At 37.7% G+C, this 17,383-nt stretch overlaps 1 protein-coding gene across 2 annotated transcripts in view; it reads right to left on the bottom strand.

The window, feature by feature from the left end:
- The window catches only part of LOC131960502 (kinesin-like protein KIF21A), a 51,806-nt gene extending 40,024 nt beyond the window's left edge, over positions 1–11,782 (bottom strand). For both annotated transcript variants that reach the window (XM_059325735.1, XM_059325736.1), the window contains exon 1: positions 11,436–11,782. In XM_059325735.1, coding sequence (XP_059181718.1) covers positions 11,436–11,479 — 44 coding nt within the window. In that variant the 5' untranslated portion in view covers positions 11,480–11,782. The remainder of the gene's footprint in view (positions 1–11,435) is intronic.
- Positions 11,783–17,383: the final 5,601 nt, after the last annotated feature.

The following is a 17,383-nucleotide window of genomic DNA, read 5'->3' as shown; positions in this document are numbered from 1 at the left end:
TATACCTTAACTTGTACCAGGCATTAAAATGAACAAGAAATTGAAGAAAAAGGGTGGTCTAATCATTTTTCCATGAATCTATTTTGGATCCTGGCAATGGGAACAGATATATAATATAAAATAAATGAAATCATGACCATCAGCATTACCCCTTTGCTGACCTACAGTCACAATCAACAAACAAGAAATGAGGAGATGAGTCAGGCTATCAGCACCGTGCTGCTGATCTCATCCCTCCTGAGACGCAGGCAATCAAATCCCATGCTGACATCACTGCTACTGTCAATCCGCCAATCAAATGGCTCCCTACAGATGCAGCCGATCACTCTGCATCATCACTGACAACAAAGCCCGCTGTTCATTCCTATCTAAATCTAATCCTCAGTAATCTAATTTTTGGTTAAGTGTTGATGTTCAATTCAAACACCATGTTCAGCTGGCACAGGCAGCGCCCTGTGATTCAGCAGAAACAGAAAGGAACATCTGAGCCCACAAGGCAGCAGACAACAAGACTCTTTTTTAAACATTTCCTCTTGCTACTGGCACACTGGCTCATCACCTGACCTCATCTTGTTGAGTCACATATTTTTGGAACTTGTAATACCTAAAAGCATTAAGTATGTAGCAGTAAATTACCAAAGTATACTGTTTGTGTTTGACATCATGCTCTTAGGTAGTTAATTTTTTATTGCAAAATATGACCTAATTAAAGAGACTGATACTATTAGTAAGTTGATTTAAGAGTGACAGAAATAATAAAGTATTGAAAATGTACTAAATAGTCCTTTTAAGTTAAAATCCAGATTTGTTTAAATTAAATATAAAATAAATAATAATAATAATACACTGTGCAAAACCTGTTGTATCCCAAAACCTTGGCCCAACTTTTCTTTAAAGGACCAGTATATATATATATATATATATATATATATATATATTATTAATTCACCACAAATAGCATCTATTCATTAAATATTTATACATTAAGATGATAAGATAAAATTAAGATTCATAATTTATTTATCGAACAATGGGGAAATTCAACCTCTGCATTTAACCCATCCTTTAATACTAATATTTCAAAAACCAAGTTGTTCAAGTTTCATATCCTTCAAACTGGTGCAAATGTGCAAAGCAAACAACTGAAATCATTACTTTTCAAAATAAATCTCAATTAACATCATTAGACAGACTGTAAAGGGGCATGACTGCATACAAAACCAATAGGACTGAAAAAGTGAAATCAATGTGAAGTGCAAACAACTAGGTAGATAGATAGATAGATATATAAAATACAATAAAAATACAATAAAATGTAATGGAAAAAATAAAGTGTCTAAAGGAGGAGTATGTATTAAGGAGTAGAATTCCAGTGCAGAATAAATATGAATATGCAGTATAAAAATGTTGGTGCCGTGAAACAAATAAGGTGCAATGAACAGTGTGCATAAAAAACACATAAAGTGCATAATGACTGTATGTAATGAATGAACTGCAGTTCACAAGTCAATCCCCATAGACTTCCATGGTAAAATGCCCAACTTTGCAGCAAAAATAAACATGTTATAACAGCCTGGTACGAAAAAACTTTTGCTCTACAAAGTTGATTTTATACAACTCACTTATAATTAAGGGCGAGGCTAACCTCAGGCCACCACCTCTTTGTTCATTTTTGGATTAACCAGAGTCAGGTACTGCAAAATGCCACAGAACCATGAAATTGAGCTTCACATCGGCTCTTCAGAAACCTTTAGATGATGCCACGCACCTATATCCATGTTTTATACAATCTCTAACACAGTTACTTCCTTTTATTAATTCATTCTCCTTAACCGCTTATCCAAAGTAGGGCTGGGCACTGGGCAAAAGAGGTGGGGTACAACCTTGACAGGTCGCCAGACTAGAACAGGACAGACGAATAGAAACAAACAACCATACATGCTCTCATCCACTCCTATGGACAATTTAGAGTCACCAATTAAACCTAAGTTGCACGTTTTTGGACTGTGAGAGAAAGCTGGTGGACTTGGGGAGAACCCACGCTGACACGGAGAGAACATGCAAACTGCTTTCTTTTCGTTGTGTACAAAGGTAAAAAAGGGGAAGTTATAAAAAGTACAATGACAATGACATTAAGCTGGGAAATTTGCTCCACTGTCTAATATAACTGTAAAAAGTGAGATTACAACCAGCAGTGTTCTGTAAGTGTTCTGTAAGTGTACAGAAAGTGCTGCTGAGTTAAAAAGTTTCAATAACAACTGCGGCTAAGCAGCTGAAGAATGTCTGAGTGTTTTGATGAAGATATGAGTGGACTGTAGTCCTCTGAGGTGCTCTAACTGTGGACGGATGCTATCCAACAGAGGTTAATGAGGGACCACACACACACACACGCACACACACACGCACATGCACACACACACACACACACACACACACACACACACACACACACAATAACCTTCATTCTCCATTCTTCAGAACTGACTTAAAAAACATGATCGTACCAATGCAAGAACGCCTTCAGGTACATCCCCATGACTGCCTTATATAACAACGCACATGCAAGCACACACACACATGAACACACAGCTCTGTCATAATGCATTGGGAAGCAGGTGCACTGGTATATTTGTATTTATGTGCTGTATGTGGACTAATGGTCGCCCAGAGCAAAAGCCTTAGTAAAGAGACATAGAAGCGATGAAAAGATGTTAATAAAAGAGACAGAGCTTCTGGACAGTGAAAAACAGCCCAGCCACAATGAGAGACTACTGTTTGAACGCACTACAACCCTGCAGGACAGTCTTTCCATTGTCTAACAGCTGCTCTTGACATCAAGAGTCAATTCATCGTATTACTGTCTTCAGAGTACTTCTTTAAGCAGCAAGCCCAAACAAGTCTTCAACCTGTGAGAGGCTGAATAAAGCCAAACTCTGCCCACAAATGTGCAGTTTTTAGAATCAGACTGAAGAATGCATCATGTATGCAGAGATATGATGCTGTGTCCAAGAGGTAAGGTAAAAATTAGTATGCAACAAATTATCCACTGCAGAGTTTGCACTGCTTTAATCAAACATGAAGAATAATTAGCATAGTTTGAGCATCATCTTAAAGCAATACAAGAGCAGAAGGCCTTAATATTTAATGTTTCATCTTTATATTCAGTTAATTTGTATGAACATGCTTTGAAGTAAAAAACAAACAAAACAAAACAATGCTTAAAATATAACTCAATATTCTACTAAAAATTCTACTCAGAATTACCACATTTAAAGGGGACATAGTCATTTGCAGGTTCATACTTAGGTTTCTATTAGAACATGTTACATGCTTTTATGTTAAAAGACACATTCTTTTTCTCATACTATCTGTCTGAATGCTCCTATATTCACCCTCTGTCTCAAACGCTCCATTTTGGTGCCTGTCTCTTTAAGACCCCTTCCTGAAAAAGCCCAGTCTGCTCTGATTGGTCAGTGTTGCATCTCTGCTGGTCTTTGCAGCCGGGGAATGACTGTGCAGGCACTGAAACCGACTGCATCAAGTATATCTTTTCAAGTTTGAATATAAAATATGTTGTCTGTGAGCAGTATACAACTGAATATAAGTCACAAAGGATAAGCAAATTATAGCATTTCATTTTATTTACATTTTAGACAATGTCTAAACTTTTTTGGCTTCTGGGTTGCAGTACAGTTTTGACATCACAACCTTTCAAAAGTCCCAAGAGCTCATTTAAAGGCAAAGTGTCTCAATACAGGCTGTGTAAAGGTTTTTTTTAGTTCTACCAACTTGACCCATAATGGAGCCAATCTGCAAAAATATTCATTTATCAACCAACAAACACAAACTGCAGCTATGACAACCAATATGGATGTGAAGCACTGTTTCCGCAACATTAATTTAGTAGCGGTGGTCCACCGCTATTTAAAAAAATGCATAAACAAATAATAAAGGAAAGAGCTCAAGCTTCTTGATGGTCGAGACTTTAATAGTTCAACTGTGAGTAGCCTAGCCCTAGACAGACTTTAACAAGGAAAACATTTACAAAGGCCATTGTGATTTCAAAGTGAGTACACCTCCTTAGAGTGTCAATAAAAAGTTGTTTTAATCCCAAAAAGCTACACTCTGTACACTGTTACTATTAATTACTAACCTATGAATTACTTCCTGTCGCTTAACACATGTAGCTTTCAAAATAAGAGCACATGTGTTAACAGAATCCACCACAGCGTGGACAAAATATGCAATGGTTAAGATCAGTGTATATGATTGCATTAATGTGCGAGAGGCCACCAAAAATGTCTGTGTGGGAGCATGTCCTCGGATCTACCAGGTTGGTTTCGGGTCCCTGCCTCATAGTTTCATACGATCCTTTGGGAAACACTGGTTCTAAAGCTTGTTTTGTAGTCATTTTTTATACTCTCTAAACTGCTGATTGATAATAAGACATGTACACCGTCCAGGGGACAAGTAACCCTTTACCCCCTCTGCTGAAACAAATCCTTAAAAGCAGATTTCCATTCATGTTCTAACAAGGATGCATCCGTGATACTTAGAGTGTTGCAAGAAAACTCCCAACCATCCACAGGAAGTGATAAAGACGTATGACAAAGACCTTGAAGCTGTCATTTCTGTCAGAGCAGAGTGTGAAAATAACCAGGCTTGTGATGTCACAGAAGGCATTTGGGAAAGAGGCCAGGAAAAACGGAGAAGGGTCAAGAGAGCGGGAAAGAGAAAAAAGTGTTCTGCTGACTCAGCCCCCCCCCCCCCCCCCCCTTTCTCTATTCTTGTTGTTTAGATGGCCGACTGACTGACCGGTGTCCATTCACAAGGCCACCGCTGCACACCCCGAGCCTTGAAAGGACCCGGTGTTACCGTGGTGACAGCTAAAACAAGCTGCCACGGGGGAATTCTGACTGGGTCACTGATCACAGCTCTGACTGCTTCCTGGGCCAAAGGTCGCTGGGCAGGAAGGAGGGAGAGGTTGACAGTGGTAGAGGATGGTGGCTGTCAAGAGAGGGCGTGTAAGGATAACAAACACACACACACACACACACACACACACACACACACACACACACACACACACACACACTGGCCTCCAGCACCTCCAGCTAAATGGAAATGTCCATTTTGACAAGGACAGTTCAGTCCACTCATGGCACACATGGGACATTAGTTAATACCTGCTAAAAGCAGTGGAAAAGTATTGGAAAATAAGCACAGCAAAAAACATGTTTTGCATAACTTTATGGTAGGAAGTGGAAAAAGTGTGGCCTTAAATTACAGCTACAGTAATCACAATTCTATTATTTTCTAAATAAAGAAATCCATATTGAATTAAGCTTTGCCAGTCAGACAGAAGTTATTGAATATCTCAGTAACTGCAATATCACATGACATCAGCTGGCAGATGGCTTGCAGCAGGATTTGCTTTGTGTCTCAGTTCACTTGACTTGCTTCATGAATATTTATCATGAATATGCCTGGACGAACACGGGTTGTCCATGCACACACACACACACACACACACACGAGCACACACAATGCTTTTCGCAGCAGGTGCACAGCCTTTGCCCTCAAACATAATCCAGAAAGGTCAAAAAGGTGGGACTTGTGTGAGACAGACACCTCAGGAGAGCCAATAGGAGTTGGGCAACCTAGATATAAGTAAATTAGTAAAGTTGCTGGCTTGAGTAGGTCAAGCATTTTTCCAATTAGTTTTGCAATGCATTTTGCACATCATTTTTGTTTGTTATTGTAATATACAAACTTCATGTGGTCAGAGATGGCTTTGCATTCTACTTTAAGCTGACAAAGATGCCCCACATTTGGACCTTAAATCATTCTGAGTTACAGCATATGTCACCAAGGTTAGGGAAATATAATATTATTCAGTCATGGAAAAAATTACTAGACCACCCTTTTTCTTCAATTTCTTGTTCATTTCAATGCAACTAAAGGTACATTTGTATGGACAAATATAATGATAACAACACAATAGTTTAATTTAAGAGCTGATATCTAGCAATTTTCCATGGTTTTCTTGGTAATAACCAAAATCATGATCAAGAAATCCATGGAAAATGGTTAGATATCAGCTCTCTCGTGGTCTAATAATTTTTTCCATGACTGTATACCATGAAGCATAATAAATGTGTATATTTTTTGGACATATTGCCATACTATGAATATACCTTTTTATACGTGTATGTACCCTAGAGAAGTATCCTTGTGAAATAAAATAAATTAATCCATTTGGGACAATGTTGCAAATCCAGAATGGATTTAAAAAAATGTTTTGCATCAAAATATTTTCTTAAAAATGACATTGATATCACCACGTCTATATCTAGTTGGTTAGAGATACACTGACCTGCAGCATGCTCTGTCATGTGGAAGTCTGTGCAACTCAGCAATATGAGCATCATGGTGAGGAGTAAAGAATGCCTTTCCATTTTCAAAAACACTTATTCACATCTGATTAAAGAGGAAGAGCTATCTGCTCTCAATTCAACGGTACAGAACTTGATTCCTTCCTGCTGGCTAATTCTGGCTGTGGGCTCTTAATTATTAAAGCTGCACTTCAAGGATATTGACATACTAATAAGTCACTTGAGTGGCTCCTTTAGGCAAAGTCTGAAACAAGACTTACTTCATTGATTAATCATTAACTTCCTGTATTGTTTTTTTTATGGAATATGGGACGAGACCTCCAATCCATATGACCACATAGTTTGTTTGTTTTCACCCTCTAATACAACCCACATGAGCGTCTCCTAAAGTAGCACCCCTAGTGGTGGCAGGAGATCAACACATCCTCGAACCTAAATGTAACCGTTTAAAACATGTGTTTAAGGTTGTGAAACAGTTGCAGTTTGTTCTAGGAATAGATAGGGCTGAGCGATATGGACCAAAAGTCATATCCCGATATATTTAGGTTGAATATCATTATACAATATACATCCCGATATTTTTATCCAAGAGTGAGAGCAAATGTTCAGTAGTCAAGTAGATTTATTGAAACCGTTTATTTAAGTGAACATAAATACTTAACAACAGGAGTACCTTTAAAAAAAAATAAAGCTTTATAAAGTGCACATTTAAATAAAAATATATATTAAATGAAAATAGCCTATGAAATGAAATAGGCCAATCTTTTTCTGAAATAAATATATTTATATGAGAAAAGAATAACAAACATTACAGAAGAACTAAATATGACAAACCCTAGTAAGGGCAGCATTTATATATAAAGAAAGAAAAAAACTTTTTTTTAAATATCAATATATCGCCCAGCCCTAGGATTAGGCAGCACAAGTACTTTGTTAGGTGTAGGAAAAGATCATGGTTTGGGTAAAAAATAGGTTTGTTTGAAATAACTTACGTTACGAACGTTAGTTAAGCATGTTAAAATAAAGAAAATAAAGTTAAAAAGTCAGCTTCGACTTTTGGTTTCACACAGGACACAAACGGCAGTATCCTGTTTTTTTTTTAACCCATTCACTCCGACCTCCTCCTTTCGTGGACTTTGTCGCTCCTTATACTCTACGGCCACTAGGGGTCATTGCCTAAAAATAAATGCAAATATGGGTCATAATAAGCTGCTTGTGAAAACGACCCATGGGATATATTTATGGGGGGAGGAGAGTCTCAGACAGACAGATGTGAACACAAACACAGATGGGATGTTATATAAGGACAGAGATCTGGAACACAGGAGCTGAAACACACATTCACACAGGGGATAACCCAGTAAACACCTACTGTGTGTGTATGTGTGTGTGTTTGCTGAATCATCCAACAATGTGCTACTCAAGCGACCCATCTGTATGCTGTCAGGCCGTATGATTTTCAAACCTAGGGATGGCAGCACAGCTGACTGAATAATCTGACTGGAGTGGAGAGCCATCCAGAGGCAGGTACCCTTCAATAGAGCTAATAGACTTTTAAGTTACATCGTGTTTTTAGTAATAAATCAATGTGACAAAAGAAACCTCCCTGAACACCTTCCCTCTGTTCAGCCTCCAGACACCTTTCTTTCTTGTTCTGCCTCATAAAAAGAGGCAGAATGAGGATGATAGAGGAGCATTTCATCACTGTGGACATGTTGGGATGGGGGATTAGGGACTTGCTAACAGACAGCATTAGGCTCGCAGGCTGAGGCAGGTTCTGGTTGGCAACCTGCTAGCTGATTACTGCAAACACACACACACACACACACACAGCTCCCTAAACTATTAGAGTGTGGAGAGGCTGACAGTCAAAGCCTTACAGACGCTTTAAATTTAGTTTCACCACAAGCTCAGAATAATTAGAATGTTGCCGCGGCGATAAATCAAGCCGAAAACACCAACATGGAGCTGCGGTTTGATGTTCAAAGGGAGGAAAGCTGTGATTTAGTAGCAGATAAAAAGGTTTGACAGTCAGGGATTATTAAGGGAAAATTAGATTAAACTTTCAGATGTAGATAATGACTTTATCATTTTAATATGATGTTTTTTTTTTTAAAGTTTGTATTTCTTTCAATTTTATTTTTAAAGTAAATGTAAAGGTTGTTTCATGTGGCATTACCTAACGCATCTTCAAGTTGATTTCATTGTGAATGTAAGGCATGGAACTCCTTGTAAGTATCTAACAGCTGACTCAGCTGGAATCATTATTATGGAGGCTCAATTTAGCATGTAATACAAATATCTTCAGATTATTAATAATATTAACACACTGATCTATGTCAATATATCCATTCAACAATCAACTTTCTAATATTTTCGATGCAATGTGAGAATATTGCTACAAATCATCATCTCTAAGATATACCTTTATTCTAAAATGTCCACTATATCTATTCAAAAGAATAAATATTTTTTCATTTGAATGTCAAAAGAGCCTAAAATAAAATTGTCAAATCCTATTTTAATTATTTTTAAAGAATTGATATACTATTATTTATATACTATTTAATGTAAGTTATTGTGATAAATGGGCATATGATATCGTCTCATGACGGCCGCAGGCCTCTGAGTTGAATGGAATCAAAATCATATTCTGACAGACTTTTTGATATCAGCAATTATGGTATTGTTGTCCAAAGAATTGATGCAATATTGTTTAGTGAGAAAACTAATGATTTCCACTCCTACAGGTTACAGCCTCACTAATATCAGCTCAGCATGCTATGAGCACATAATCTTAAAACAGGTACATACGAGTTTATAAACTCAAGTTATATTCAGTTCAGTCTGCATCCATTGATTTTTAACCAGCTGTTGACAGAACAGTCACATCATGGTTCTGTTATCACGTAACTATAGTTTTGTTGAAGTCCGACATATTTAAATCTCTCCAGGCATAATGTAGTAGTAATGTAGTGAAAATAATTCCCTCTAAGCTTCATGTTTCACTTCTGCAGAAAAACATACAAAGTAAAATAATGTGAGCCAGCAATAGTTACAATTCAATACAAAAATCTTACATATTATACCTTTAAGTCAAAGTGTGTGCAGGGTAAAGGGTCTGTACTCATTCATGCAAATAAAGCACGCAACGTGCAGGAAGATTAAGGAGCTCTGTGAGCTCGCAGGTAAGGTCAGCAGGAAGTGGATCACCTTGTGTGTGTAAAATAAGAGATTAGTGACAAAGCACTTTCAGGGTCTGAACTGCTGACTCAGGATTCAGGATCTTTTCCACAGTGAAGCAAAAACTGGAGTATTGTAATATCAAAACAACCAAAAACCCAACAGTCATCCTGGACACCTGCCTGATCTTCATTGTCAACTTCAAATAAAACATTTCCATGCAACCGCCATAGAAAGAAAGAAAGAAAGAAAGAAAGAAAGAAAGAAAGAAAGAAAGAAAGAAAGCACATCTATGAAAGAATAAACCAGTGACCATCAATAGGACTAAAGATGGAAACCTAACTAGCAAACAGGACAACCAAGCTACAAATAATGGATGAAGCCTGAGCTTTCTAAAAAGATACAATAGCAGGTAGTTTCCACTCCAAGAGACAAACACACACACCTTTCTGTTGCCTTGTGTGTGTGTGTGTGTGTGTGTGTGTGTGTGTGTGTGTGTGTGTGCGTGTTCTTTGTGTGTGCTGCAAAATTTAAAACTTTTTCCAAACTTGTCTGCAGAAAAGTAGACAGCCTCTATACGCCCATATTGAATTATTAAGGAAGCCAGACAAATTAAATCTTATTGATGAGACTATTCAGCACTGAAGAACCAGTCAGAGTGCATGATGGGATAGATTATAGTTTATTATCTATGACAGAGAGCTTTTAAACTGCGTTGGCACAGTAAACACAGTCCTGGGTCAAAGTCTGAATGCACAATAACAAGCGAGGCAGAGAGGGAAACATGATAGGAAGGAACAAGCTTTTGTCCTCTTTCTTCCACTGATCCAGTTCACATGACATTTTAGATTGTCTTTCCAAGCACCTTCCCCCAGACTTTAGCTGCCGTCCATCATATCGCTCTATTGATACTGTTCAAGAAACACAGAGACACTAAAAGACTGCTGAGAAATGCTGATATAAGGTGACTATCTCAGCTTGTCTAAGTAGCTGCATGGATTGGCAAAGAGGGCAAAGGTCAGATCAGTGCAATACTGCAAACTGACAGAAATGTAACCAGCAATACACAACAAATCCATATGTTAAATGCCTGAAAACAAATGGGATCAAATACAGTAATCACTTCAAAGATTCAGCTGATATATCTGCCTGTAAGAGCCTTCACAGGGCTATCAAAAGTATTGTATCCTCTATTTAAAAAATGGCAGACTGAAGAGAGTTACAGGCTTTTCCCTGACCTAATCCCTCAGAGCTGAGATCTTCATTCATAAATCCACGACAGCGCCTGTACATGCAGTGCAGGTATTAACAAAAGAAGCTCATGTAATCACTGGCCACTGGGCTGTAGGTATGTGCTATGGGGCTGATCAATCTATAAAATGTCAGAAAAGAGCCTTTATAAGTCTTGCATTTTCAGTGAATAACCCCAAGGATATGCAGTTCAGTATACAACAGAGAAAAGCAGGAAATGACCAAAATAAAGGTTGAAAACACCCATTTCTGGCATTTTTAATGAAAAATATCAAAGTCGCCTGGTTGGAAAAAATGTTTGGTCGGACTCATCGTTGCAGGATTAATGTACATCATGTAATGAGTATTAAAGTGTAGATTTTAGCAGTGGCACGAAAAAGAGTACGTGTAACTTCAAAATAAAAGCATATTTTGAGGAGAAGGCGTGTTATTCTGGAGGGATTTGGGGATAGTAGAAGAAGAATGGATGCACCAAAGAGGCACAGGGATATTGGAGTGTCTGAGCTCAGTGTATGGACAGTGATGGGAGAATAAAAGCAGGCATAACATGTGCATAGCAGGTGTGAGCATCTTTGCAGAGAGGAGGGTCCGCCGCTGCATCCTTACCTCAAGGCGACGCGCACCGAGCTCTCATCCGGCCCGCCGCTCATGGTGTCACCGGTGAACAGTCGGCGTATAAATAGCTCGATTTCCCTTTTTCTTTATCCTCTTACGAGACAACAGAGCGCCGTGGGATCCCCTCCCTTCCCTCCCTCCCAGGAAAGCGCTTCTATCTTCAGCTCCCAGCGCCGCTCTCACCGCCTCCTCTTCGCCATGTTTTTATGAGATGGAGCAGCTGATTTTATTTGTTTGCCATCGCCGGGGGAAATGTGCTTCAGGATCCGGCGGTGGTCACCTCTCCAGGGGCATCGTCTCAGCCGCGTTCCCGGGCAGAGAGTGGCGTGTGTGGTGTGGACGAGCTGGGATCCACTTGGCGTGTGAGTCTCTGAGACTGAGGACGTAACCAGACTCCTCCTCCTCCTGAGCTGTACCAATCCAGACAGGGGATAACCTGAGCCACAACTCAACACAATACATGTCTAATAATAATAAAAAAAAATAGATGAACAATAATAATAATAATACATAACTTATTAACTACAACATAATAACTAATTAATCAACAAATAATTCTGACTTTCTTTCTTACTTTTCTTATTTCCTCCCTCAACAATATTTTTCTGGAAGACATTTTGAAGCACAATTACTGTTTTTATTTTTATTGTATTTATTTAATTTAGTCAATTTTTTTTAACTTAGTCTGGAGACCTAGGTTCGAATGGTTCATTTATTTATTTATTTATATTTACAATATTTAAAGACACCTCTTATTTTCATTGAGATGGTTTTATTTTCCATTTTGTGTTTTGCATTCTATGTATTTTTTCCATCTTATTTATATCGTATTGTTACTATTGTGATCACTTGTGTTTGTTTTCTTTTACTTTTTTTGTTAAATTTTATTTTATTGATTCCATCCCTGTTTTTATGTTAATTCTATGTCTATTTACATCATGCAACTTGTTTATTGTAAAGCATTCTGTGCTGCATTTCTTGTACAAAAGGTGCTATTCAAATAAAGTTGTTATTATAATCATTAGAATTATATTCTGTCCCTTGTCTACATTCAAGTTATAGAGCGGCTATGTGCATTGCTGCATTGTTCAATAAAGTTGATTTGAATGTTTAAAGACCCAGTGAGCCACCACCAGAATATTTAACACCAAATAATTGATGGCCAGATGGTTAGATTATAATTTGGAGCCACAGAAAATAAGAAATAAATCATGAACTAGATATCACTAAAACCCATTACAATGAACGCTACTGCATTCAGCCTGAGTGTATTTGAATGTCCTCCTGATATTTCCAATACAAATAACAAGATGACACACTGAAGGTGTATGCAAATCAGGATTTGCTATGAATGAATGTGGCTACTTGGCCATGCTGCCATCTTGTGGTCAAATCTTATTATTGCACTGTAGGAGTCACTTCAGTAATGTGCCTTCTTCACCAGCAGATGGCTTTACTTACTCACATGCTGTGTCCCACTTCCATACTTCATAGTAGACTACTGTATGCACTATACTACTTGTCATAATGTATTCTTACTTTCATACTAAACAGTACACCAGAAAAATAATTCAGAATTTCCTGAATACATAGTTTGTCAAATAAAATATGCAAAAAAACATGATGTTCTGCTACATCCAGTTGCAGTTACCAGTATGCTTTTCTGGCTATTCTGACCCACAATCCTAAGCACAGCATATATAAGAGGTTCAAGCGTATGCATAATGTATGCAACAGTGCATATGTTGTAAGGGCAGCTGCAGTACATACTAAAAGTTATTTAAAATATGCTATTTGGAATGCTGCAAACTTTTTCTTTTATGCAATGCATTGTGGGAATATAGTGTACATCACTTGCACACTTATGAATTAGACATTTCTTAGTATGCATACTGGCTTTTTTTGTATACTATACTTTTCACTTTTCTAGTGTGAACACACCACATACTGAAAACCTGCTTAGTGCGCAGTATGAGATTGTGAATCAGTTATTAAAACTATACAATCTGAATCACACTGCATTTTAAGATTTGGCCTGAGTGAAAAGGTGGCACGACCTTTAGCTTGCAGAGACAGGTTTATTTTTATATCTGCTTCAGCTCTATGCTGCTTCTATTAATCTGTCAAATAAAGGAGTTGGTAAGAGCACAGGAAGCAACTACTTTGGCTATAAATAACTTGACATTTACTTCTCAGTGTGAGGAAATACAGAAGTGACCAAAACCTGTAGCAAATCTAAGCACTAACACATTTATTTGAAGTAACTGAAAGTTGAAATGGTGTAATTTCCGGTCTAGAAAGACATAGTGAACAAACACACAAGGCCCATTTTTCAAGGTTGCACTGTATTGTTTTATTTACAAGAAAATACATTTTCATCTTCAAACATAAAGTGACCTTAGCACATGATTTTTGAACAGATGACCTTAATGTACCTCTTTTGGTTCTAAAGTTAAAGAATAAAGATTCCTACACATGCACAATGAGCACAATGAGATCCCAATAAAGGAAGTCTGAGCTACTTTTCCAGGAATTAAAAATATAAAATTGTTATATGTATGGTAGTTTTGATTGCAAACTAAAATGTTGTAATAACTACAAAGTGTAGTAATCCCTGGCTTTGAGAACTACTGTACTCCTTGTCATCCACATATCTTCCCCATATCATTCTTTCCTGTTCCCATTACCCCGGTTCACACACATGTACAGTAAATTCCATTTTAAACGCCACAATGTGGCTCTAATAAAATAATGTCACATGCACTATCAGCACAATTATAAAATGATCAATTATCAAACAATAAGGAAACTTGTATGACCTGACCACATGTATTCATTGTCTTCGTAACCTCAAGAGATGCTTTATCATACATAATGGATACATTCAATCTCTTACTTACAAAAGGGAAGATAAAATGTGAAACTTTTAGTATCAAAGTTTTGTTAGTAAGGATGTCATTACAGTATATATCAGGGTCATACAGTCTAGTAGGCTAATAAAGGCCTAACTTTACTGGTCATCTTAAGGGGATAAGAAATGATGAGTTGCCATGTTAACCAAAAGAAAAAAGTATGATTTAAATGAACTTAAAAACTGGACCATCCCAGTTGCCTATGTAAAAAAAACTGCCTGGTTTGCTGGGGAAATCTGAAGCATGTGACGTTTATACAGTCATGGAAAAAAATGTCCACGGTTTTCTTGATAATGATTTTGGTTATCATCAAGAAAACCATGGAAAATGTCTAGATATCAGCTCTTGAATTAAACTCTTATGAGCTATTTTGTTGTTATCATTATACTTGTCCAAACAAATGTACCTTTAGTTGTACTAGGCCTTAAAATGAACAAAAAAATTGAAGAAAAAAAGTGGTCTAATAATATTTTCCACGACTGTATGTGCCTTGCCTCTCTTTAGCTCCCCTACAGCGACTATAAATGTAGTCATTATTTTCAACAATGACTGGCACCCTTCACAACACAGAGTCCTTGTGAGCAGAAAAAAGGCTAAATTTTATGGGGGTTTTGCCTTTTTTTCTTTGCTTTCTTGCTAACGTTGTTGCTAGCAAAATGCTACCTAAGCGGTTATGCTAGATAGGTAGCTTGCCAAATTACTTCACCATCCAACATGATCTATGATACTAACTTGTGCACTATGATAAATGGTGTTGAACTAAGCCAACAATATATGATATTTTGGTGCAAGGCAGAGGTGTATAACAAACAGTTCCTTTCTACTAGCCAAGTGCAGCCATCTAGTTAACTGTAACCTAAGCTAAGCTAAGGTTAGCCTGCTAGCTGTAACATCGCTACACTGCATGGATCTGGCATTGGTTACTTTGTAATGCCAGCTGATAAAAGTAATTTGCAAACCGCAAGCTACAGTAGTTAGTATCACAAATCAATAAGATGATACATAAACATGAATATGATACTTGCACCTATGGACTGCGAGCACACGCGACTCAATGGCCACTGGTGTTAATAACGAGGATTTTCTGATAATTCCACTTAGTACCTTCAATGCAGAGTCACCAGTACATTATAGTAATATTTTATCTGCAACAACTATTTTTGGCCACTAGGGAGGAGCGGAAACATGCTTATTGCTAACAAGCTAGCATAAACATGGTACTTATCGTTAGTATATCCTTGGAAGTTCATTCAAAACACACTTGCTAGCAAACAGCGGCTTATTTACACATACAGAGCAACATAACCATTATTATTAGAGTTGTGTAAAATCAATATTTGCTCTTCTTTTACTGTGTTTGCACAATCTCCTGAGGCAAATATCTTGCTATTTAGCTACTCGCTAAATGTTCCACTTTCACTAGCAAGCTGGATGCTAACTATTCGCAGTGCTGGGTAGGTAGCGTGCCGAGCGTGTTTACAACAGCTGCCTGCTAAGGCTTAAAACAAACTTATGAGAGTGATGACAGTAAACCAAAAATTGTTAAGTTGTGGGCCGCAAAAACAAAACAGACATAGATTGATATAACTGAGTGAAACCGCAGGTTTGACTGATAAATCCATGTTAAAATCACAACAAGCATGTGATCCATTGCCAATATAAAAGTATTAATTATAACCACTTTAAAGATATTATTAAATAAAATACATTTGTGATTTGTCTTTTCATGTGCAGTAGTACCTAACTGCATAATCAAATGGATTATTATCCCCACTGTCGCAGCAGCTAAAAATGTGCACAAGACTCTGGAGAGTCAAGTTTTATTAATAAAAAGGTTTAGCATCAGTTAGGCTTAGTTTTGTGGTATGATTAGAGGATAAATTAGCCCAATCTTAGTCTTATAATCATCAAACAGAATATGTAATCCCAGGGGAGAATATACAGCATGAAAAACACCCTCAAGCTTGTAGAGAGTTCAGGAAAAACACACAATTTACACAGAAAAAAAGATCTAAAAATGACACATAAATCATTCTAGGAAAATGGCACCTCATCATTTATTATCCCAGCCTATCAAGATGAAATATTCCTGACTTTTTAACTATTGAAGCCATTGTCATGCCTATGAATGTCAGGCTCTGTCTGCACTTAAGCTGACCTCATGTTTCTGTGTCACTTGACAGACTCTGTGTCATTCAGCGGCTCATCTGGCCTCCTGTCAACAGAGCCTGACTGATGGCACACAAAGATCACTAAATTCGGGTCAGAATCTCTCATACAGACCGCTGTTAAAAAGGCTTGCCGTGCCATTTCCAAGCCCTACAGTAATGCCTGTGATGCCGTCTTGCATACCAAATGAAAGCGTAATTATTATTTTTTGCAATCCAGATTATATTACAAGACCATCAGAGAGCATTCCAGTTATTATCCCTTTTGATATTAAAGGGACATTGACATTTACATTTTTAATTAGTTATTTTTCTTCTCCAGTCACATTTTGGGGGAATAAAAATCTACATTTGTCCTTCTGTAACCTAGCAGCCATCATCCTGAGCAGAGCAGGGCTGCATCCAAATGAACTGTACACTAAAAGCCAAAAGGGGAGGTTATAAAGGTTTTAAAGTCTCAGTCTTTAAAGATGTTGCACTTTTAGACATCCTGGATGCAGCCCCAGCTCAGTCTAACAAAAGGCCTGAGGGAGGTGCTAACAAACTCAACATTTTACATTATGAGTTTCATAACAAATCAGATGATGAAGGTGCCGAAAGCCAGTATTCTTATTTCTTTGCAGACGGTAACAAGCCAAGCTAGTCTGAAATACAGCAGTGTTTGTATCCTGCTGATGATGTGACCGATTGTCCATTCTCTGCAACCAAACAGAGGCATCATAACTAAATAGTGGTGTTCTAGCCAGTGAGATGACTTGATATTACACTGTACCAGTCGCTCAAGCTTCAGAGTGACACGGATTGAGTCCTGCGTGCGGTACAGTGTGAGAATAAGATAACAGAAGTCCAGTGATCGTCC

This window comes from Centropristis striata, chromosome 22, assembly GCF_030273125.1.
Source record: "Centropristis striata isolate RG_2023a ecotype Rhode Island chromosome 22, C.striata_1.0, whole genome shotgun sequence".
In the NCBI taxonomy this organism is placed as follows: domain Eukaryota; kingdom Metazoa; phylum Chordata; class Actinopteri; order Perciformes; family Serranidae; genus Centropristis; species Centropristis striata.
This window is presented reverse-complemented; position numbering and strand designations above follow the sequence as displayed.